The following is a 25599-nucleotide window of genomic DNA, read 5'->3' on the forward strand; positions in this document are numbered from 1 at the left end:
GCTGGTTGTCTCAAGGAAGCTACCCAGAGTGGGGGGCTATGACTTTCTTCAATACTTCAAAAGTCCACTGTGGGGCTATGCAGATCACAACCCATCTCTGCCTTAACACACCAGTTCATGCACTGCTGTATTCTTCCCCCCCACTTCCTCGATGAGCCTATATAAATGTAGCTCTGTTGTTCCCCAACTGAACATCCCCACCTTGAGGGTAGGCACTGTTTTATTGTTCCAGCATCTAGAATGGTGCCTGGTACACAGCAGGTGCCTAATAAATGCCTATCATATGCTCGATTGATTCTTTGGTCAGAAAGCTTCACGGGCCATTGGCAAAGGCACAGATAAGTCCCTTCCAACTCGGGAAGACCCACTGGAAAGCCCCCCCTGCTCTAGCCCTCAGGCTGTCCCAGCCATACACCAGCATGAGATAGTAGAGGGGGAGGAGAGACGCAGGCAGGGAGAGACTAGCCAAGGACAGTGTCTGAGGACAGATCAAGGACAAAGTGACCCTGGCAGAGTCACTACAACCTGGGTGGTTGGTCACAGGCAAAGTCTTTGTGACTTGGAATAGAGGAGTAGGCAAGGGGCCAGGCAGGAGGGGACTCAGTGACCCAAGATTTGAGCCTGCAGGAGGGGAAAGGGGAAGAGAACAAGCATTTCTAAAGGGTTTGCTGTGTGCCACACAGTGTGCTAAGCATGAGGTAAGGACTGTTCTACCCCCATTTTACAGAAGAGGAAACTGAGGCAGAAAGGTTAGTTGACTTGCCCAGGGTCACATAGCTACTGAGGGTTTGAGGCCAGATTTGAACTCAGGTCCTCCTGACCCAGGGCCAGTGTTCTAACCATTGCACCATCTAGCTGCCTTCTTTTTTTTATTTATTTTTTTTTTTGGTGAGGCAATTGGGATTAAGTGACTTGCCCAGGGTCACACAGCTAGTTAGTGTTAAGTGTCTGATGCCGAATTTGAACCCAGGTACTCCTGACTCCAGGGCCGGTGCTCTATCCACTGCGCCACCTAGCTGCCCCCCTAGCTGCCTTCTTAAACTTCTCTACTTCCTTACTTCCTAAGGCTCCTCTGTGCCACCTTCCCCAAACTGCAAGATAAAAGGAAGGGAACATAGGAAAGAAATGGATCCTGGTACCTCGGGATCCATGGACCAGTCTGACACCTGACATCTGGCAGGCATTGATAAAACAGCTACAGTGGGCAGAACACCATGACTAGCACTGGGGAAAGGACAAGGGCTGGTGGAGACAGGGTCCCTGCCCTGCTGGCTCACAGGCAGCGGGGCAAAGCAGGTCTGGTACAAAATACTGCACAATCTGGGCAATGAAGAATTCTGAGGAGGAAAAAAGATTCTTCATGAGGTCCAAGGGACATTAGGTGGCTTTGAAGGGGGCTTTAAAAAATGGGAAGAGGGGGGCAGCTAGGTGGCACTTAACACTTACTAGCTGTGTGACCCTGGGCAAGTCACTTAAGCCCAATTGCCTCACCAAAAAAAAAAAAAATGGGAAGAGGGGGGCAGCTAGGTGGCGCAGTGGATAAAGCACTGGCCCTGGATTCAGGAAGACCTGAGTTCAAATCTGGCCTCAGACACTTGATACATAATAGCTGTATGACCCTGGGCAAGTCACTTAACCCTAACGCTGCCCCCCAAAAATAATAAAATAAAATGGGCAGAGATAAAACCGATGAAGAACAGGAGGGTGTGTGTGTGTGTGTGTGTGTGTGTGTAGAGCCAAGGAGGCATGGCCAGGGGTCAAAGAGCTATCCAGAGGGCTTAAAGCATGAAGTTGACAGAGCAGAGTGATGGGTAAGAGACAAGGCTGGAAAGGTAGGTGGGTGACAGGTCATGGAAGGCCTTTAATCCCTGACAAAAAGGACCAAAACATGCCTCAGGAGGCTCTGGGGAGCCACCGAAGATTTCTGAGCAGTCTGCCAGTGCTGATGCCGGATCCCTGCCTACGCAAGTGAGCTGGGTCCAGAGACCAGAGGTAAGAAGATCCCTCCAGCAGCCCCGGATGGTCATGAGAGCCAGGCCCAGGAGGATTACCATGGGAATAATCATTAACTAGAATGTACTGGAACATCATTAACTAGAAACAGCTCTTTCACCTTGGCATTTGCTGTCACTGGGGCCTCACCAAACCTCTGAGGCTTAAATGAACTCCCAGCATTCTTCCTACTTTGACAGGTGGGGAAACTGGCTCAGGGAAGATAAAGGGACTCACCCAAGGTCACGAAGCTCAAAAGCGTTAGAGCTGGGATTTGAACCCAGGTCTTCCTGACTTCAAGTCCAGAACTATATCTACCATGTCTCCTCCCTATTCAATACTCCCCGCCCCCCAGGCTCCCTACCACCTCTAGGAGAAAATCTAAAGCCCATGTCTGGCTCTTAAAGCCCTTCAGAATCTGCACCCTCCTGGCCTTTCCAGTATTCTTATACCGTACAACACTCCCCACTCTTCTCACAAAATGTTCTACTTTCTAACTCCAGGTTTTTGCCTTGGCTGTCTCCCAGGCTTGGAATTGCTTCCTCACTGTCACCCCCTGTCCTCCCCAGTTTCCTTCAAGGGTCAGCTAAGGTCTCCCGTTCTGCAAGATGGCTTTCCCAGGCCACAATCCTAGTGTCTTCCCTCTGCTGACATCTCCAACGTATCCTGCCTCTGGCTGATTTGACATGTTGTTTCCCCCATCAGATTATGAGTTCCTTGGGAAGGGGGCTGGGTTTGGGCCTTTCTTTGCATCCCCAACCCTCAACACACAGCTTGGCAGGTACTAAATAAATGCTTATTGACCTGACCAGGCTATGCTGCCTCTCAGAAGACAGGATGGACAATAATAACCAAGAGTGAGTGCAGCAACTAAGTGGTACCATAGTGGATGGAAGGCTCGCCTTCCTGGGTTCAAATCTGGCCTCAGGTACTTACTAGCTGTGTGACCTTGGATGAGTACTTCACCCTGTTTGCCTCACATTCCTCATCTGTAAAATGAAGTGGAGATGGAAATGGCAAAACCACTTTGCCAAGCAAACCCCCAAATGAGGTCACAAAGAGTCAGACACAATGTAAATGAATGAACAACAAGAGTAAGTGACTTGCCTAGAGTCACACAGCTACAGAGTACACGGAATGGGATCTGAACCTAGGTCTTCCTGACTCCAAGTAGAGCAATGCTCTATCTACTACACTACACTGCCATTTGCTGCCTGCCCCACTGAATGGGGGAGAATTGGCTTGCTTTACTGGATGTGAGAGTTGAGGGAGAAGAAATCAAAGAGAATCTCAAGGTTTCAAAGACAAGGGATGGGGCAGCTAGTTGGCACAGTGGATAAAGCACAGGCCCCAGATTCAGGAGGAGCTGAGTTCAAATCCGGCCTCAGACACTTGACGCTTACTAGCTGTGTGACCCTGGGCAAGTCACTTAACCCTCACTGCCCCACAAAAAAACAAAAAACAAACAAACAAACAAAAGACAAGGGACAGGGGCAATGGTGATGCCCCAGGAAAAAGTCAAGTTAAAAGGAGGGCAGGTTTCAGGGAAAGACACTAACATCCATCTTGAATTGGTTGAATTAGATATACTAGGGAGCCACTGGGTGGGGGGAGAGGGCATGGAGAGAGCAGAATTTAAGAAAGAATTGCCTCCCCACAAGTTTGCCAAGGAGAGCAGCCACCCCACCCCACTCCTGCCTCTTCTCCAAGTCTGTTTCCTGTCACTGAGGCAGCCTCCATGAAGCTGGATGAGGCTCAGTGAGTGATGAATGGGGGAATGAATGGGGCTGTGTTCTGCATTATTTCCCCCCCACTTCTCGAAAGGATTCTCCAGAGTTTCTATAACAACCCTGGCCAGATTCCAGCTCATTTGGCATCATCACCAAAAGAAGCCCTCCTCCCTCCCCCACCATGGAAAAAAACATTCAAAAGAGCCTTGACCCTGCCTCAGTTTTACTCAGCAAAGAGATGTGGGCGTGGGAGAGAAGGAAACACATCACTCTTGAGGTCTCAGAGAGAAATCCAGGGATCAAAGGCTCCAAGCCTGCTCTTGTCTCCCTGTTTCTAGGGCACTAGTGCCCAGCTCTGTCTCCAACACTTGGGCCATCCTCACATGCAGAGGCAGAGGATCCCACTATCCGAAAACCTTCCAAAGGACAGGGAAAGCCTATGTTGGGAGACACAGGCACCCTGAGGTGCTGTTGGCCCAGTCATTCTGGATTTCTGCATGGAATTATGCAAGAAAAGTGACCAAATAGCCCATACCCTTTGACCCAGCACTCGAATTCACAGGCATGACACACCCCAAAGAAGCCAAAGTCAGAGAAAGAGACTCAGCAGATTGTGAAACCTTCACTCAGTCAGCGAGAGTGCCCTTCACCTGGGGGAAACTGGCATGCACAGGGAACGGAATAGGACTGTGCAGACAGAAAGGACAAATCTGAGGAACTCGGGAGAAAGAAGGGAGATTTGTCTGAACTGAAATGGGTGAAATAAGAGGCTCCAGGAATGCAATACTCAACCACAACAAAAATGTAAATGACATTACTAAAGGGAAGAGGAATTCTGCATAAAGCAAAAGCCCTGAAGATCCTGCAGGTCTAACTAATAAAGCCTGTTTCCTCCCTCCCAGCAGGGGTGGAAGATGGCAAAGCAGAGGAGTGACAATATGGTCAGATGAGTTTTCTGTAATGGACACCATTGCTTCATCACAAGTTTGGGGGAGGGGCGTATGTGTATAGAAAATGACGACTTACAGACAAAAAGCATCAACAAAAATATATGTATACACACATATACACATGTATGCACATGCATGTGTATTTATGTATATGTGTGTGCATGTGCATTTATTTATTTGTCTGTTCATTCATTTATTCATCTATCTATCCGTTAATTTATTCATTTATTTATTTATTTAAGCTGACAACTCCCTAGGAAAGGCAAACAGGCAAAGCTCTTACAGGAGGACACAACCAGAGCCTTGAAGGGAGCCTGGGTTCCCAAAAGGCAGAGAGGAGGGAGGATGGCATTCTGGGCATGAGGGACAGCCAGGGCAAGGGCACAGAGGGGAGAGAGGGAATGCAGTGTATGAGGAAAGGGGAAGTAGGCCAGTCTGGATGGCACACAACATATGAGAGGGAACAACATGAAGTTATTCTAGAAAGATAAGTTGGAGCCACAGCCTAGACCAGTCAGCCGGATGAAGATGAGTGGAGCCACTTTGTATCCCCTTTTATTTTTTGTTATAAGGGATGGCTCCCAAGGTTGGCAAAGTGGGAAGGATATGAGGTGAGGTGATGATGGGCATTAAATGCCAAAAAAAGGAATTTGGATGGAGAGCTACTGAAACTCATCTGGAAACTGAGGCCCAGGCGGGGGACATGACCTGCTTAAGGTCACACACATAGTGAGTCACTTACAGTTATCATAAGACCTCAACACTTACTTAACATGAGTAAAATTTCCTTGTTTGTGATAGTAGGTAAGAGAGAAAATTCTAAAATATACACGAACAATGAATTTGATGAACACAGTAACGCTGAAGGAAGTCTGCAGCAGCAGAAAAATCAACTACATGGAGGCTATAACAATGTAGTTCTAAAGATCAACCATCAGGAAACAAGAGAACCCAAATCTGGTAGCAAAGAACTGGAAACAAAATAACTGCCCATGGACAGGGGAAGGGCTGAGCCAGTTGTGGTCCATGAACAGTGTGGAATATTCATGTTCTGTGAGAAATGTATGTGATGGAGATGGAGAAGCATGGGAAGATCTACACGAACTGATGCAGAGGTGACTACAAGAAAAGAACCGCCACCCACTGAAAAACCCAACATGAAGGAGGTAAAATTACAAAATACAAGTATGGCTTGAATTGAGAGATATGAGAAGAGGACCCGCATCTCCAGCCCTTTGCAGAGGAACATGGTCCATGGAACAGGCACACTGAATATATTTCAGATGTCAGATTTCTCTTTCTCTCCTTCCCCTCCCTCTCCCTCTCCTCTTCCATCCTCCCTCATCCCCCCCCCCAGTTTTGCTTTATGGGGTGGCTCTTGGAGAGGGAGGGATGAATACTGAAAGGCAACATAAAAAACCAACAGACATCAGCAAAATTTAATTTAAAAAAGAAAATGAATTCTGGGAAATGAAAACAACCACACTTGACCTCAAAGAAGAAATATGAGAAACCATCTCCCTCTGCTCCTTTGTAGAGGTGGGGAACCATGGAAAAATATAATATTATCATTTTATATATTTTTTGATATGTTGGTTATTTTGTGCTACATTTTCCCCTTTTTTTCTCTGTTTTATTCTTTTATAATAAGGGATGGCTCCCCAGAAGAAGCTGAGGGAGGGATAGAGTAAGGAGTGTTAGTGATATAAAAATAAAAAAGGACCCTAACAGAAAGGACTCCCAAATATCCCTCTAACCCCCACTGAAGGCTTTGGTTCAAGTTCAAGGCTCCCCACCCCCACCCCCAGTTCTAAGCTCATGAGTAAGGACTCCTTGTTCTTTTGTTAGGGACTAAACAAAATGATCTAAAAGTCTTCCCAGCTCTGAAATCTTCCCATCTTCTGGGCCCAGAGCAGGTCTGTAGCGGGGGCTGTTGGAGAGGTGTGCTCTGCCACTTTGAGGGGCCAGCAGCCCTGCTCTAATGAAGAGCCTCCCACAGAGATGCATTCACAGCCTGTCCCAGGGCTTGTCACATGGGCCCCACACGTCCCTGGCTGCAGCCCATCTCCAACCTTTCTTCCCTGGCCAGAGTGTCTTTACCCTGTAATTAAGAATCTAATTCCAATGGTTGTGACCTCACACCTGTCAAGAAAGAGGCAGGCACCTTTCCCCTGCCAGCCCATGCCCAAGGCCACTGTGGCAGGAGCCAGGTGCCCACTCCAGTGGCAGCAGAGGAGCAGTTTAGCCTGGCATGGTCAGTTGAAGATGCTGACAACCCCCCTCCCACGCCCACATCCACCTAATCCTCTGGGCTTGTGGAGGCCGCCCATAGCTAATAGAGCACAACCAGACAGGTAGAAGACTGGAGCCTAGAGGGGGTTAGAGGAAGATTTCCCAGAATCTCCAAATCTCCTAGTCAAACCCCTCATTTAGCAGCATAGGAAACTGAGGTCGAGAAAGTGTAAACAACTTGGCAATAGTGCCATGAAAGCAAGTGGCAGAGCCAGGATTTGAACTCAGGTCATCTCTTTTTAAAATTAATTGACATACATTTTTTTTGGTTTTTGGGGTTTTTTTTAGTGAAGCAATTGGGGTTAAGTGACTTGCCCAGGGTCACACAGCTAGTAAGTGTTAAGTGTCTGAGGCCGGATTTGAACTCAGGTCCTCCTGACTCCAGGGCCAGTGCTCTATCCACTGCACTACCTAGCTGCCCCTGACATTCATTGTTTTAACATCACCTTACTTTCTCAATATATCCCTCCCACCTTGCCAAGAGAGCCATCCCATCCCTACCACAAAGAATGAAAAGGCAGATAAAAGGAGCTCCACCATCACCTGCGGCGGATGTCACTATTTGTGGTCCACCATCTTGGCAAAGAAGAGAAGGCTGGCTGTGTGTGCTCCTTACTCTTCTTTGGGGCCCAGCTGGTGAACCCAGGACTGGTGGCCCCAAGATGGCTTCCTGAGGTCACCCACCAAGTTAATTTTATGGCAAGGTCAGATCTCACATCCTGTCTCCAAGACTAACTACCTGGGTGATCTTGGGGAAATCCCCTGCTAACCCTCTAGTGCAGACATGTGGGCTCTTTTTCCAGAATCTGCAGCAGAATGGCTAGCACGCACGCTGGTCTTGCAGTCAAGAAGAAGATTTGGGTTCAAATGCTGATTCATCACGCAGTAGTTGTGTGATCATGGGCAAATCACTTAATCTTTCTGGGTCTAGTCTGTCTGTCTGTCTCTCTTCTGTGGGGCAATGAGGCTAAGTGACTTGCCCAGGGTCATACAGCTAGTAAGTGTCAAGTGTCTGAGGCCAGATTTGAACTCAGGTCCTCCTGACTCCAGGGCCAGTGCTCTATCCACTGCATCATCTAGCTGCCCGGTTTCTCTCGTAAGAATCTCAGGAAGATAATGGCATCCTCCTCTCTTGCAGACAGAGCCTTCCCTTCTCTGTCTAATCAAATCTTTCTCTGCCTTTGAAGCCCAGTTTAGGTTCCATCTTCTCTCCTTCTGGAAGCCTGCCCTGAATCCTCTGACCATTGATCAATGACAAAGACTCAAACACAATGAAAAGATTACGAAAAATGAGTACTTTCTAGTCATGTTTTCAAAGGCTAAAGGCCCCTCAAAAGATCAACTCTGAGACTTTGGCTTAAGTTGTCAAAATAGATGTGATTTATTCACCATTATTGCCAAGGAGAAAACCAAGAGGATAGCACTCAAGAAAGGACAGAGGGTATCCTGAGCAGGGCCCAGCTAAAGGGGACAGGGGGACCAAGTGCTTCAGGCATCCTGTTTGTATTGTGCCCCAGCATTACACAGCCTCCTCAAAGAGATCCATTATCACTCAAAAGAGAAAAGCCTAATAACACATCCAGCAAAAATCAGAGATGGAAGATGCTCTGTCTGTCTAAACTACAACAAGCCAGTCTTAGACTCTAAAAAAGGCCATGGGTTGGATCGGGAACAGAATAGGATAAAAAGAGCTAAACTAGATTTGGGGAACTACCTCATCCTTTACTCCATGCTGCTTTCTAGAGCATGTTCATGTTCATGCATGCACAGACATGTGCAAGCACACACATGCACACACAACCAGCTTTATAATACAAATATTCTCCTGGCAATGCTGCATAGATGCAAATAATGAAGCTCTGAAGTCACTAAGGAATCAAAGTCACAACTTGATTTGACCCAAAGGGCTATGTCTATACACAGTGGGTGCAAGGAATTTCATTCACAAGATGTACTCTTGAAAAAAGAGGTGGGAGGTAGCTAGGTGGTGCTGCAGTGGATAAAGCACCGGCCCTGGATTCAGGAGGAACTGAGTTCAAGTCCAGCCTCAGACACTTGACACTTACTAGCTGTGTGACCCTGGGAAAGTCACTTAACCCTCATTGCCCTAGGGGTAAAAAAATGAAAAAAGAGGCAGGCTGGTTGCAAGGGTGTGCTAGTAAATGTTTAACAACCAGCTTGGGGGGGGGGGAAGGAGTAAGCATGACATACGAATTTAATGTGCATTATTCACATTTTCTCCATCACTTTCTTAGATTTGAACAATTAACAAAACAGTAAGCCATGTTCTAATTTGTATTGTTTGCTGATTTACACAGTGTAATTGGTCACACTGAAGTTTTAATAATCATTACAGGTACTAGTTGGCTGCAGCACATCCCTAGCTGATTGTGCTGTAAAGATCAAGAGATAAGAGATGTGCATAATGCACTGGTACACACAGAATGGAAGGAACAAGTTTGACATCCTGAATTGTTGATGTCATGACTTGCAGTGAATTGGATTTAAGTGAAGTGGCTGTGCAAGGTCATCAGCCTCACTCTCTCCTCCAGAGCCACCTGGGTTCAGTGGTAAGATATAGATCAGAACGGGGCGGCTAGGTGGCGCAGTGGATAAAGCACCGGCCCTGGATTCAGGAGGACCTGAGTTCAAATCCAGCCTCAGACACTTGACACTTACTAGCTGTGTGACCCTGGGCAAGTCACTTAACCCCAATTGCCTCACCAAAAAATAAAAAACAAATAAATATCATATTAAGATATAGATCAGAACAAGTGGAGGTGGCCCTGGATAGATTCTCTATGAAGGATTCATGGGAAAATGTGAGCAAGAATTATACAGGACAGGAAGGTTTGAATGGGTTGCAATTAGCATAGAGGGAGGGAGTATCCCATTGAAGAGACCGTAGAGCCATTACAGTCATGAAGGACTTGTAGGACTATGAGGAATTGGTCAAGACTGGCGTCCCACTGACTCCACAGGTACACCACATCAAAGGCTATCCAAAGTAATCCAAATCAGAGCTAAACAAAATTTCCCACGGTCATTCGGTTTCCACATGAAGACTCCCAGTCATGAAGAAGCCTGGATCTCCTTAGGGAGACCACTGCATTTTTGTACAACTCTCATTAAACCGAACCTAGTATCTGTCTCTTCCTTTGGAACTTTTATACATTGCTTTTCATATGCAGCCCTTTGGGGCCAGGTGGAAGAAGTCTTCAAGATGTACCATGTTCTTCTCCTCCCCAAACCTTCCTTTCTCCCAGTTCCTCCAAGGATCCTCATACTGCAAGGGTTCCACTCTTCTCATCATACTGCCTTATCTCTTCTGGACACTCAGCAATGTCCTTGCCTAAAATATGGCACAACTAGGCCCAGTCCCAGGAGTACAGTGTGGTCTAAGCAGGGCAACAGAGACTCACTTCCCTGGTCCTGGGCACTAGGTCTCCCCTAATGCAGCCCATGCTTGCATTAGCTTTTTTAGCAGTCATGTTACACTGTTGACTTATAGTCCATTAAATCCCCTTTTCCAGACCAAGTGTCAGCGAGCCATTGTGAGAATCGGGGTGCTACCCCCTGCTAAGAAAGACATTATGAGAATCAGGGCAATGCCTCCCTGAAAAGAAAGCATGACTAGCATCCAGAAGCTGCCTGGCTTCCAGAAGTTACCTCTATTCATAGACCACCTGTAAGTCATATCAATCAATGGACCAGCCAATTAGCTTAGAGCTGTGTGTGGGGACTGCCTTGCTTCTTGTTCCACAGAGGGCTTCCAGGAGAAGTAGCTGAGGTCTCTTTGGTTCGGAAAGGAGTTGGTGGTGGCAGAAAAAGGGGGAAGGTAGCCAGGTTTCCTAACTTGTGAAAATTTACTCACTTGGATAGCTAGGTGAAGGTGACTTTCTCTCTCTCTCTTTGCTAACCCCTAATATACTTTAATAAATACTTAAAAGCCTGGGCTGTTGCCAAATTTATCAGTAAACTTAGCTGGTTCTCCCACACACACACACACACTCTGGGGGCAGGTAAGGCGACCACGCATTAGATTTTAGACATCACACCCTGAAGTTGCCCTGTTTTGTATTAATGAAAAGCCATGCAAGTAATAGGATTTTCACGTTTATCCCTATTAAATTTCATCTTATTGATTTCAACCCAATGTTCTGTGATGTTAAGACCTCTTTGGGATCTTGACTCTCTCAAACATCATGGCAGCCAGCCTGCCCAGCTTCGTGTCACTTGCAAATGTGACAAATACAACATCAATATTTTCATCTAAGTCACTGACAAAAATGTTGATGAGCACAGAGCTAAGGAGAAGTCCCCTCAGCCACTCTACTAGGGATCTGCCATGGGCTGGTGTGGAACCGTCACTCTTTGGGTCCAGTTACACACCCAAGAGTACCAACATCTGACACACATCTCTCCATTTTGTCCACAAGCATTACATTATAGATTGTCTGGTGCTCTGCTGGAATTGATTCAAATGTTTTGTACAGCACTTCCCTGGCCTCCCAATTACTCTGGGATGGCTGGTTCTTGAATAAGCCATGTAAGCTTTTCCTTATCTGTTGTTGTTGTTGTTTTAACGGCAAATGTGAGCCCAATAATCAATATTTGTTTTTCTAATTTTTATGTTTTATTTTTTCCAATTACATGTAAAAACTATTTCCTTTCCTCCCTCTTCTCCCCCTCCTCCTTGAGAAGGCAATTTTATATAGATTATGCATGTACTGTCACACAAAACAAATTTCCATATTAGCCATGTTGCATGAGAAAAAAAACAACAAGAAAAATAAAGAAAAAAGTATGTTCCCATTAGCATTCAGACTCTACCAGTTCTTTCTGTGAGGATGGATAGCATTTTTCATCATGACTCCTTTGGAATTGTTCTGGATCATTGTATTGCTAAGAATAGCTAAGCATTCACAATTAATTATTGTGCAATACTTCTATTATTGCGTACAATGTTTTCCTGGTTCTGCTCATTTCACTTTGCATGAGTTATTATAAGTCTTTCCAGGTTTTTCTAAAACCATCTTGCTCTATCTTATTGCCATATGAAAAAATGCTCTAAATCACTATTGATTAGAGAAATGAAAATTAAAACAACTCTGAGGTACCCCCTCACACATATCAGATTGGCTAATATGACAAAAAAAGGACAATAATAAATGTTGGAGAAGATGTGGAAAAATTGGAACACTAATGCATTGTTGGTGGAGTTGTGAACTGATCCAACCATTCTGGAGAGCAATTTGGAACTATGCCCAAAGGGCTATGGGACTGTGCATACTCTTTGACCCAGTAATAGCACTACTAGGTCTGTATCCCAAAGAGATCACAGAAAAGGGAAAAGGACCCACATGTCCAAAAATATTTATAGCAGCTCTCTTTGTGGTGACAAAGAATTTGAAATTGTGAGAATGCTCATCAATTGGGGAATAGTTGAACAAGTTGTGGTTTATGAATGTAATGGAATACTATTGTGCTGTAAGAAATGATGAGTAGGCAGATTTCAGAAAAACATGGAAAGACTTAAGTGGACTGATGCTGAGTGAATTGAGAAGAACCAGAACATCGTACACAGTAACAGCAACATTGTGTGATGATCAACTGTGATAGACTTGGCTCTTCTTAGCAAAACATTGATCCAAGACAATTCCAAAGAACTCATGATGCAAAGTGTTCTCCACATCCAGAAAAAAGAACTGTGGATTCGGAATGCAGATTGAACCATAATATTTCTACTTGTTTTTGTTTTTCTCTTTTGAAGTTTTTCCCTTTTCTGATTCTTCTTTCACAACACAACTGATGAAGAAATAATGTTTAATGTGATTGTACATATATAACCTAAATCAGATTGCTTTCTGTCTTGGGGAGGGGGAAGGGAAGAGAGGGAGGAAGAAAAGTTAGGAACCAAAAATCTTATGAAAACAAATGTTGAACACTATCTTTACATGTAACTGGAAAATAATAAAATACTTTTATGAAAAAAATAACATCTAGCTCATTATATCTTATAACATAATAGTATGCCATCACAATCATATAATATAACTTGTTCAGCCATTCTTCAGTTGATAGGCATCCCCTCAAATTTTAATTCTTTGCCACCACAAAAAGATCTGCTAAAAATATCTTTGTACATATAGATCCTTTTCCTTTTATTTTTTAAAAAATCTCTTTGGCATAGAGACTTAGTTGTGGTATTTCTGGGTCAAAGGGTATGCATAATTTTTATTGATAGCCCTTTGGGCATAATTCCAAATTGCTCTCCTGAATGGTTAGATCAGTTCACAACTACACCAACAGTGCATTAGTATCCAAGTTTTTCCACATTCCCTCCAAAATCTGTCATTTTCTTTTTTCTGTGATATTAACCAATCTGATAGTTATGAGGTAGCACCTCAGAGTTTTTAATTTGTATTTCTCTAATCAGTAGTGATTTAGAGCATTTTTTCACATGACTATAGTTTTGATTTCTTCTAAGAACCAACTTATCCTTTAACCATTTAGCAATTGGGGAATGACTCATTTTTCACATATTTGACCCAGTTCCATTTATATTTGAGAAATAAGGTTTTTATCAGAGAAACTTATTATAAAATCCTTACCCCCTCCCCCACCTCTAGTTTTCTCCTCTCCTTCTAATCTTAGCTCCACTGGTTTTGTTTGTGCAAACCCTTTTTTATTTGATGTAATCAAAATCATCAATTTTACCTCCTATAATGAATGTTCTTTATATTTTATCTTCTGACAGGTATGACATTCCATGCTCCCCTAATTTGCTTATGATATCATCCTTTATATCTAAATCATGTACCTGTTTTGATCCTGTCCTTGTATACAGAGTGAGATGTTGGTCTATACCTAGTATCTGCCAAACTGCTTTCCAGTTTTCCCAGCAGTTTTTGTCAAATAGTGATTTCTTGTCCCAGAATCTTGGATCTTTGAGTTTGTCAAACACTAGATTACTATGGTCATTTACTATTGTGTCTTGTATACCTAATCTATTCCACTGATCCACTGATCCACTGATCCACCATTCTATTCTTAGCTGGCAGCAGATTGTTTTGATGATTAATACTTTGTAATATAGTTTGAGATCTGATACAACTAAATCACCTTGCTTCACGGTTTTTTTTTTTCATTAATTCTCTTGATATTCTTGACCTTTTGTTACCCAGATAAAAGTTATTTTTTCTAACTCAATAAAATAAAACTTTGGTAGTTTGATTGATATGGCACTGAATAAGTAAATTTAGTTAGAATTATAATTTTTATTGTATTGGCTTGGCCTACCCATGAGCAATTAATATTTTTCCAATTGTTTAGATCTGACTTTGTTTGGAAAGGGTTTTGAAATTCTGTTCATTGAGCTCCTGGATTGGTCTTGGCAGGTGGATTCCCAAGTATTTTATATTGTCTACAGTTATTTTTAAATGGAATTTCTTGTTCTATCTCTTCCTGCTGGACTTTTGTTGATAATACATAGAAATGTTGATGGCTTATTTGGGCTTATTTTATATCCTGCAACTTTGCTGAAGTTATTAATTATTTCGACTAGTTTTTTATTTGATTCTCTAGGATTGTCTAAGTATACCATCATATCATCTGCAAAGAGTGGTACTTCTGTTTCCTCATTGCCTACTCTAATTCCTTCAATTTCTTTTTCTTTTCTCATTGCTATAGCTGGCATTTCTAATATATTATTGAATAATAGTGGTGATAATGAGCAACCTTCACATCTAAAGTTACTGGGAAGGCTTCTAGCTTATACCCATTACAGATAATGCTTGTTGATAGTTTTAGATAGTACTACTTATTATTTTAAGGAATGCTACATTTATCCTTATTCTCTCTTGTGTTGTTGATAGGAATTGGTGTTATATTTTGTCAAAGCTTTTTCTGCAGCTATTGAGATGATTGTATTATTTTTGATTTTGTTAATGATAAGGTCAATTATGCTGATAGCTTTCCTAATATAGACACAGTCTTGAGTTCTTGGTATAAATCCCACATGGTCATAGTCTATAATCTTTGCAACATATGACTGTAACCTCCTTGCTAGATTTTATTTAAAATTTTTGCATCAATATTCATTAGGGAAATGATCTACAGTTTTCTTTCTCTGTTTTTGCTCTTCCTTGTTTAGGTATCAGCACCATGTTTGTGTCATAAAAGGAATTTTGTAGGATTCCTTCTTTGCCTATTTTTCCAAATAATTTATATAGTATTGGAATTCATTGTTCTTAAAATGTTTGGTAGCATTCATTTGTGAATCCATCCAGTCCTGGGGATTTTTTCTAAGGTACAGTTATTTAACTCTTCTGTTAATCTGGATAATTTATATTTTTGCAAATATTCATTCATTTCGCTTAGGTTACCAGATTTGTTAGCATGTAGTTGGTAGCTCCTAATAATTGATTTGATTTCCTCTTCGCTGGTGGCCAACTCACCCTTTTGATTTTTTATACTGGTAATTTGGTTTTCCTCTTTCTTTTTTTTTTTTTTAAATCAAATTAACCAATAGTTTATTTTATTGTTTTTTCTCCCCACAAAACCAGTTCCTGGTATTATTTATTAGTTCGATGGTTTTCCTACTTTTAATTTTATTCATCTCTCCTTTGATTTTCAGGATTTCCAATTGAGGAAATTGAGGGAACTATGGGGACTGAGACAGCAAGTGGTTAATTGTGGGAACTGAGAGAACCACTCTGACTCCATCTTGTGACTCAATTCTGGAGCCAGCTCAGTTTCTTTTCTATTCAAATATGGGTCTAGTCCAACTTCTATCTTGTGAGAAAACTTTATTCAATTGTGGGAATTGAGACAAAAACTTTATTGTCTTGTTTGGAGCTATCCCTACATGCCTGGGAAACTGGAACACCTCTACCTGCACTTTAGAGACTCTTAGCTAAGGACCTAGGTTATGCTGACCAAAAACCTAGTCAGATCCAAAAATTGATTGATGCAAGGAATTTTAGCACAATTGTATATCAATATGTTGTATCTGAAAACTGGCCCCATACTGATCAATCAGTTGATGTTTCCATGTTCCTTTAACTGCTTACAGATACTTGGGGGGAGTGGGACACTGCTTTTTCTAAATTCAGGGAATTGCACCCCTTCACTCTCTCCCTCCCAATCTGGAAAGTTCCTAATATTTCATCTAATTAGAAATCAGATTACCTAATTTTGTATTATTTCCTTTTAACTAAGTGGCCTTATTTGTTGGGGGTGTTGTTGCTGTTGTTGTTGTTTTTTGTTTGTTTTTTGCAGGGCAATGGGGGTTAAGTGACTTGCCCAGGGTCACACAGCTCATAAGTGTCAAGTGTCTGAGGCCAGATTTGAACCCAGGTACTCCTGAATCCAGGGCTAGTGCTTTATCCACTGCACCACCTAGCCTCTCTAACTGGCCTTATTTGAAGTCTATCTTCCCTTATATTCAGGGTCCAAGCTTAAGCTGAAGAGGTCTGGTACCAGTTTGCTTAATAAATTGATATGCTCAGATCGAACCTTTTTCTTAGTCTTTCATTCACCACACAATTTGGTGTTTAATTGGGGATTTTTAGCTCACTCTTTTTCTAGTTGCTCTTTCTCTATTTTACTGATGTAACTGTTTAGAGATATAAATTTCCCCCTAAGTACTGCCTTGGCTGCAACACATACATTTTGACGTGTTGTCTCATTGTTGTCATTCACTTTAATGGAATTATTGCTCATTTCTATGATTTGTTCTTTGACCCACTCAATCTTTGGGGTTCTATTATTTAGTTATTATTCAGTTTCCAAATAATTTTTAATCTATGCTTCTATAGCCCTTTATTGAATATAATTTGCGTTGCATTATGATCTAAAAAGGGTACATTTAATATTTCTGCTTTTCTGTATTTGGTTGTGAGGTTTTTATGCTCTAATACATGGTCAACTTTTGGGTAGATGCCATGTACCACTGAGAAAATGTCTAACCCTTTCTATCCCCGTTCGATTTTTTCCAGATATCTAACTTTTCTAAACTTCTATTCATTTCCTTAACTTCTTTCTTGTTTATTTTTTGGTTAGATTTATCTAGTTCTGAGAGGGAAAAGTTAAGGTACCCCACTGCTATAGTTATACTATTTCCTCCTGTAACTCATTTAACTTTGCCTTTAAAAGTCTGGAGGCTATACCATTTGGTGCATATATGTTTAGCACTGATATTACTTTACTGTCTATGGTACCTTTTAGAAAAATACAGTTTCCCTGCTTATCTCTTTTAATTAGGTTTCTTTTTGCTCTTTCATTGTCTGAGATCATGATTGCTACCCCTGCCTTTTTTCTAACTTCAGCTGAAGAATAATAGATTCTGCTCCAGCCTCTTCCCTTTACTCTGTGTGTGTCTCTCTGCTTCAAGTATGTTTCTTGTAAACAACATGTTGTCTAATTCTGGTTTTTAATCCACTCTGCTGTCTGCTTCTTTTTTATGGATGAGTTCATCCCATTCACATTCACAATTATGATTACTAACTGTGTATTCCCCTCCATCCTATTATCCCCCCTCTTTATCCTTCTTTCTCTTTTTACCCTGTTCCTCCTCAAAAGTCTTTTTTCCCCCAATCACTGCTTCCTCCAATCTAACCTCTCTTCTATAACCTCCCATTCTCTTATACCCCTCCCCTCCTACATCCCTGTAGGGCAAGATAGATTACTTTTTCTTTTTCTTTTTTTTTTTTTTTGGTGAGGCAATTGGGGCCAACAGCTAGTAAGTGTCAAATGTCTGAGGCTGGATTTGAACTCAGGTCCTCCTGAATCCTGGGCCAGTGCTCTATCCACTGTGCCACCTAGCTGCCCCAAGATAGATTTCCATACCCAACTTTGAGCCAATTCTGATGAGAGTAAGGTTCAAGTACTATCTGCCACCACCACCCCCATGTTCCCCTCCACTGTAAAAGCTTTTCCTTTCAAACCTCTTTTGTATGAGATAATTTACCCCATTCTACCATCCCTTCCCCTTTTTCCCCAGGGCATCTCTTTCTCACCCCTTATCCATTTACATGCATTTACACATTTACCCATTGTATATATTTATGAAATACTACATTTACTTACTATAGAAGTAGAACCTTTCTCCCTTGCTGAGATGTTTATGTATGGGATGGTTCTTTCCCTTTCCTCTGGGTTAGAACTTCACACACAGACTCCCAAGGTAAAAACCCTAAACACTTCAATGAGGTCTTTGATTCTTTGATACTCGGGATAATAATCCATGGTCCTTCTCCCAGGATTTCCCAAATGACTAATACACATTCCGGAAGAGTTCTTTGTCCCTTGCTTTTTGCTCTTACCCCTAAACCCAGTTGAGTGGTCTCCCCCTTTTTGCCAATACTAACTCCAAAAAGCATCCATTTGGGCCCAAATAGTCCCACAACACTGGGCATCATTGATGAGACCACCCCAAATTCCTCTTTTTAACCAGCCTTCAGGACATTAAGAAATGTTCCATTTCTACCCTCTCATTCACTTTGCCTACTGACTGTACTCAAAGATCCTGAAGCACAGGTCTGGAATTTGAGGCAACCTGGTAATGTGGAAAGAGACTCATTTCTAATACTTCCTACCTGTGTGACCTTGGGCCAGTCCTTTAAAGGGAGGCACTCGAGGCCTCAGTTTTCTCATCTGTAAATGAAGGGGTTGGAGTAGAGATTTGAAATCCCTTTCTATAATCCAACTCCCATCCTGGAACCCCCATAAAGAAGAGTGTCCCCTTGGCATATGTCAGAGATGGGACTTTTCTTATATAAAATGGGAAATCTGGGAAGCCATCCTTGATGCTCCTGCACCATCTTCATCTGGGGGAAGCTGACAGACCATTACCCCAATCCGGGTGACTGAGAGATTTAGATGCCCCACTGCAACCCACTGCAAACACTCTGCTTGAATAAATCTCCCTTGGACACAGGACTCTTGTGTGCAGAGCAAAGGCCCTAGGGAGGCGTCTGCAGTCAAGTGAAGGAACTAAAAAGGGGCAAGAGAAATTGATCAATCTCTTTATTTCAAATTCTTCCAGAATCCCCTCATTCTAACTGCTACCATGAATGGCCCTAATTAAGTCCTTCCATTGGAACAGATCATAACCTACCAATGCTTTATAATCCCATCTGACCCTTGTCCAGGGTCTCTCGTTAATTTCCCATGAAAGATTCATCCAATGGATTGGAAGCCATCCCCTGAATCTCAACATTAAGGAAGTACCAGATTAGCACCTGAGGTGTCCAGCCACAGATCCCTTGATACCTTTTGTACCACTTCTCAAGCACACTGGGAAAAAAAAAAAGCAAAAATGTTTATATCCATACCACCTGAGGGGGAGAAAAGGCAGAAAAGAGGTTAGATCATTTTGGGGGGGACAGAAAGGCAAGGTCCTGCCCAGAGACAGAGAAACGATGCTTGCTGGTCTGGGAATTCTCAGGGTCTGGAAGAGAAAGGATTAGTAAAGGGGACCTCTCTGGAAAAAGAGCCAACCACCTACCTCAGTGACAAAGAGAGTCCGGGGATCAATGATGTCCAGAAAATGCCGGAAGCGGCCATAGAAGGAAGTCTGCAGGGAGGGAAGGAGAAAAGAGATTAAAATGATTTCTCCCTCGACAATGAAAAACCCAACCAAAATCTCATCCACATTTTGCATCAGTCAATGATTGTGACCTCCAGGACATCTATCTCACCAAAACCATGCCCTCTCACTTACCAAGAAGAGGTGGCTCATGGAGTTTGGGGCATTTGTGTAGCCTGCTAAGCCTATGTATCTCAAGATGAGCCTCAGCCCACTCTGGACATACACTGAGCCTCCTAACATGGCAGCAGGAAGGAGGGATGGTGGGTAGGGGATCACCTGAGAACACCTGCCAAGGACTCTCAGTGTTCTCCCCCTCTGGCCCTCTGAACAGTCAGAGCCCCAGCGCTTGGACGTTAGATACACACTGAACGCCTGCAGCACCAATTAAGCCCTTCCTCTGTGCCAAGTACCGTGCTAAGCCCCTGGGCATCCAAAAGAGGGCAAAAAGACAGAGCTTGCTCACATTCTAATGGGGAAGACAGTATGTAAATAACCACATGCCAGATACATTCAGACCTGAAGGAAGGCACTAGCCCATAGGGAGAATGGGAAAGGCTTTCTGGCGCAGGGGAGATTTGGGCTGAGTCTAGCGGACAGCAGAGGTGAAAGGGGGGAGCCTTCCAGGGATGGGGCAAACATGATTGGAAGACACGGCAATGGAGAGCCTGGGAAAGCAGGACAGAGGCCTGGAGGCTGAGAAGACTTGAGGTGCAGGCCCAGCGCTCCTCCAGGAGCCGTGGCATGCTCAGGCCTGCTCCACAGGAAAGCCACCTCAGCAGCTGAGTGGAGGATGCACGGGGTGGCAGGGGAGGAAAACCAGTCAGGTGACACCCTCTCCCCTAAGGTGCAGAGCTCTGCATGAGCGGAGACTTTTCAATTATCTGCGGGAAGGCTTCTTTGTTCACGCCATCAGCACTTCCCTCTCTCCCCTCTCCCTCAACTAGTATTCTCCTCCTCCTTCGCCCATCCCTTGTCTCTACGACCAGGGGCTTCCTGAGGTCAAGGGCTGCATCTCCCTGTTAGACCAGGGGCTCCCTGAGGGCAGGACCTGTGTCTCCCCACCTGATCAGAGGCTCCCTGAGGGCAGGACCTGTGTCTCCCCCACCTGATCAGAGGCTCCCTGAGGGCAGGACCTGTGTCTCCCCCACCTGATCAGAGGCTCCCTGAGGGCAGGACCTGTGTCTCCCCCATCTGATCAGAGGCTCCCTGAGGGCAGGACCTGTGTCTCCCCCATCTGATCAGAGGCTCCCTGAGGGCAGGACCTGTGTCTCCCCCACCTGATCAGAGGCTCCCTGAGGACAGGACCTGTGTCTCCCCACCTGATCAGAGGCTCCCTGAGGGCAGGACCTGTGTCTCCCCACCTGATCAGAGGCTCCCTGAGGACAGGACCTGTGTCTCCCCACCTGATCAGAGGCTCCCTGAGGGCAGGACCTGTGTCTCCCCCATCTGATCAGAGGCTCCCTGAGGGCAGGACCTGTGTCTCCCCCACCTGATCAGAGGCTCCCTGAGGACAGGACCTGTGTCTCCCCACCTGATTAGAGGCTCCCTGAGGGCAGGCCTTGCATCTTTCCCCATCAGACCAGAACCTCCCTAAAAGGGTGGCCCAAATCTCCTATGTACCTCCCATTAGTGCCGGGCACAGTGCACTATCCACTGAGGAGGGGATTATTTGGTTGGACACAGAGGAAGGGTTAGAAGCGCCAATGTTGCCTTCATCCCCCAGTTTCCCTCCCCATAGCCTTTGAAGCTAGGCAGGGGGATGGGCATGGTACCTACCAAAAAGAAGAAAAAGGAGAGTGGTGCCCAGCCAGTCCTGTCTCTGGCTTAGGACAGTGTTGTGACACAGGAGCGACGGACAGCAACCCTCAACAGAGAAGCACAAGGAGGAAAACTCAGCCAATGCACTGGGGCACTGGCTCCAAATGAACACAGAAGCCTCTGGGTGGGTCTGTCTGTCTTTCTGTGTGTCCCATCTGTTTCTGTCTTGGTGGGGAGGGTGTGAAAAAAGCAGGGAGACCAGCCAGAGAGGAAAGGCCAGAAGGGATAGCAGCAGCCTGGGAGAGTCCACTGTCCCGCCCCACCTCCCCACCTCCAGTTTCCCAAGCTTTCTTTCCCCACCCCCTTCCTCTCTAAGCCCTTGGCAACAGCCCTGGGCTGCCAGGCTCCTGGGCACTAAAACTGAAATTCTGAGGAGGGAGGCGAGGGCAGCTCCATCCCTCCTGTATGCCCAGCCCCCGTCACTCCCACGCCCCAGGCACCAAAGGGTGCTGACCTCTCCGGTCTCATCTCCCAGCATCGCCCCATTGCCCCCCCTCCACTCAGGTCAGTATGAATTTCTCTTGGTGCCCTCCCCAAGCACACCAGACCCACTTATTCCAATGTTCCCGGCTGCTGTGGACATTGGGGTCAGCAGAGGCTGGGGCTGGGATGGAGTCTGTAAAGTCTGAGGCAGGAGGGGGCTGGGTTCAATGTTAGTAATAAGAATATATGGATCACCTGGATTTGATGGAGGTACCTTATTATCCAAAAGTATATTTATGAAACTCTGGGTTAATAGGAGCAAAATGTCCCTCAACTGAACTCCAAAAATGAACTAGCAGATAAAAGACCCTAGTTAGTGACTTCTTTTCCCTAAGGATAGTAAATCCTTATCTTTTTTTTTTAATTAATAAAGTATTTTATTTTTTCCCGTTACATGTAAAGATAGTTCTCAACTTTTGTTTATACAAGCTTTACAATTTCAGATTTTTCTCCCTCCCTCCCCCCTCCCCTAGACAGCAGGTAATCTGATATAGGATATATATATATATATATATATATACACACACACACACACACACACACACACACAATAACATTAATCCTATTTCTGCATTAGTCATGTTATAAGAGAAAAAATCAGAGCAATGATGAAAAACCTCAAAATAGAAAAAAACAACAGCATCAAAACCAAAAGAAATAGTATGGTTCATTCGGCATCTATACTCCACAGTTCTTTTTTTTTTTCTTGGATTTGGAGATCCTCTTCCATCATGAGTTCCCTGGAACTCTTCTGTACCATTGCATTGGTGAGAAGAATATAGTCCATCACAGTAGATCAACACTCAATGTTGATGATACTGTGTACAATGTTCTTCTGGTTCTGCTCATCTCACTCATCATCAGCCCACACAAGACCCTCCAGGTTTCTCTGAACTCCTGCTCATCATTTCTTACAGCACAATAGTATTCCATTGTATTCATATATCACAACTTGTCCAGCCATTCCCCAATTGATGGGCACCCCCTCAACTTCCAATTCCTTGCCACCATGTAAAGAGTAGCTATAAATATTTTTGTACATGTGGGTCCCTTTCCCCCTTCCATGATCTCTTTGGGAAAAAGACCCAAAAGTGGTATTGCTGGGTCAAAGGGTATGCACAGCTTTATCGCCCTTTGGGCATAATTCCAAATTGCTCTCCAGAATGGTTGGATCAGTTCACAGCTCCACCAACAACGCATTAGTGTTCCAATTTTCCCACAGCTTCTCCAATATTTATTATTTTCCTTTTTTGTCATATTAACCAATCTGATAGGTGTCAGGTGGTACCTCAGAGTTGTTTTTATTTGCATCTCTCTAATCATTAGAGATTTAGAGCATTTTTTCATATGGGAATAGATAGCTTTGGTTTCTTCATCAGAAAACTGCCTGTTCATATCCTTTGACTATTTCTCAATTGGGGAATGACTTGGATTCTTATAAATTTGATTTAGTTCCCTATATCAGGCCTTTATCAGATGTACTGGTCACAAAAATTGTTTCCCAGCTTTCTGCCTCTCTTCTAATTTTGGATGCATTGCTTCTGTTTGTACAAAAAAATTTTATTTTAATGTAATCAAAATCATCCATTTTGCATTTTAAAATGCAAATTGGTCATAAACTGTTCTCCTTTCCAAAGATCTGAAAGGTAGACTATTCCTTTCTCTCCTAATTTACCTATGGTATCACCTCTTATGTCTAAATCATGTATCCATTTTGACCTTATTTTAGTATAAGGTGTAAGATGTTGGTCTATGCCTAATTTCTGCCATACTATCTTCCAGTTTTCCCAGCAGTTTTTGTCAAATACTGAGTTCCTATCCCAGAAGCTGGAGTCTTTGGGTTTATCAAACACTGCATTACTAGTGTCAGTAAATCCCTATCTTATAGTGACATCTGGGCATCCTCATCCTTGCCAAACCCTCTTCTGGAATCCTGTAATCTTATCAAGATGCCTCTGTTGCATCCATTCTTGTTATAGTATTTGCTTTTGGGTTGATCTGTAACTGACAATGCCTTATAACCCACGGGCAAAGAAACCTTAAAAACCCTTAAAAGGAGAGGGTCTCTGAGGTCTCTTCTTGGGAGGGGAGTCTCCACATGATCATGTGTTATGTATTTCCATTTTATCGGTGAGGGGAGAAATTAAGTGACTTACCCAAGGTCACATGGGTAGTCAGCAGCGGGGGAGGGGATCTGAACCTGGGTCTTTTGCACTACAAATCCAGCATTCTACCAGCTGCCTGGGCCTCCCAGGGGCAGGCATTGCCAAGTCACTACTGCTGGATGACAAGGAGGACCGGCTCTTCCTTCAGGGACCACCCCAAACCCAAGCGCTCTCTCCCTTCGCTGACGTTCAGCAGCCACAGGCTCTGTACCAGGCAGCTGGCAGTCCAGGGAGATGGAAACTCTCAGAGGCAGAGTCTGTCCTGCTTTAGTCTTTGAATCCCAGCCCTTGGTGCAGTGGCTGCCACATGGGGCAGCCATTGGTCCTGTGAGTGTATTGCTACAGGGAACTCCCAGAAATTCCCTCTGCCAACACAGGGCTGTGGCTTCCCTGCAATGTAGTTTCTTAGGAGGTAGCCTAAAGCACCCAGAGGTGACTGCCCAGAGTCACACAGCTAGTGTTAAGTGCCTGAGGCCGAATTTGAACTCAGGTCCTCCTGAATCCAGGGCCGGTGCTCTATCCACTGTCACCTAGCTGCCCCACTCCCCTCCTTTCTTAAGTCTTTTCTTCCCCTTCCCCCACTCCAAGGTCCAATTCTCCTTGAAAGTAAGATTCATCTGGGTCAAAGAATCTTGGGCAGAGGCAGATCTGTTTATCTAGATAACTGAAGGACTTTACTAATAAGATTTAGCCTGCACCAAACCATACCTAGGTAGAAACCATTGGACCCCATCCAGCCTCCTGGATGTTAAACTGGGGTGAGGACTAGATGAGTGAAGAGATGAGTTTGAGAAAAGCTTCAGAGGTAATTTTGATTAGATGTGGAAACTGAGTGGACATGGGGAATGAAGGAGACGAGTTGGGGATGATTCCAAACCAGGCCACTGCTTTAAGCATCCTGTTCTTCCCCTATCTCAGCCTGGCAGGGGGTGTCCAGCACTGGACCAGAGCAGGTCTAGGAGAAAATGAGGACGTGCTGCTACTGACTCATCACCTGTGCTCCCAAAGCCAGCTCGCTGTCAGAGGCTGCCAGGCTGGGCCTAAAGCACTGCCTTCAGCCCTCCTGGCAATGCTGCTTACAGCTGTGCATGAGCCACTGAGCACCTAAAAGGGCCTTGTGTGAATCCTGTCAGGGTGGGGACAAAGTGTTGTACCCCTTCCCCCTAGCACCCAACCCTGCAATTAGCCAAACTGGGGCCTGTCAGTGGCTCAGCCAACAGCTGCAGACAGTCACCCATGACAGGAATGCTAGAGAAAAATACCTCTTTGCACATACATAGAGGCTCGCTTTGATGCCCGTGCAGGTGTGCACACCCACACCCTGATGCATGTACAAATACCTAATGTGTTCACACCCAGAAACACTCACCACATTCCCCAAACTAACATGGGTCATGTAAGCCAAACTCGGGGGAAGCCTCCTGGAAAGACATTCAGAGAGGGGACACCTGGACTAAAGCAATCACTTCTTTTTTTTTTAAATAGTATTTTATTTTATTTTTTTTCCCAGTTACACATAAAGATAGTTTTCAACATTCATCTTTGTAAAATTTTGAGTTCCAAATTTTTCTCCC

General features: G+C 44.2%; 1 protein-coding gene across 1 annotated transcript in view; it reads right to left on the reverse strand.

Moving 5' to 3' along the window:
- Positions 1–25599, reverse strand: part of SFXN5 (sideroflexin 5) — a 216136-nt gene that overhangs the window by 174967 nt on the left and 15570 nt on the right. Inside the window, exon 2 of the mRNA XM_043981949.1 lies at positions 19476–19544. Within this exon, the coding sequence (XP_043837884.1) occupies positions 19476–19544 (69 nt within the window). The remainder of the gene's footprint in view (positions 1–19475; positions 19545–25599) is intronic.

Source organism: Dromiciops gliroides, chromosome 2 (assembly GCF_019393635.1).
Source record: "Dromiciops gliroides isolate mDroGli1 chromosome 2, mDroGli1.pri, whole genome shotgun sequence".
NCBI lineage: Eukaryota > Metazoa > Chordata > Mammalia > Microbiotheria > Microbiotheriidae > Dromiciops > Dromiciops gliroides.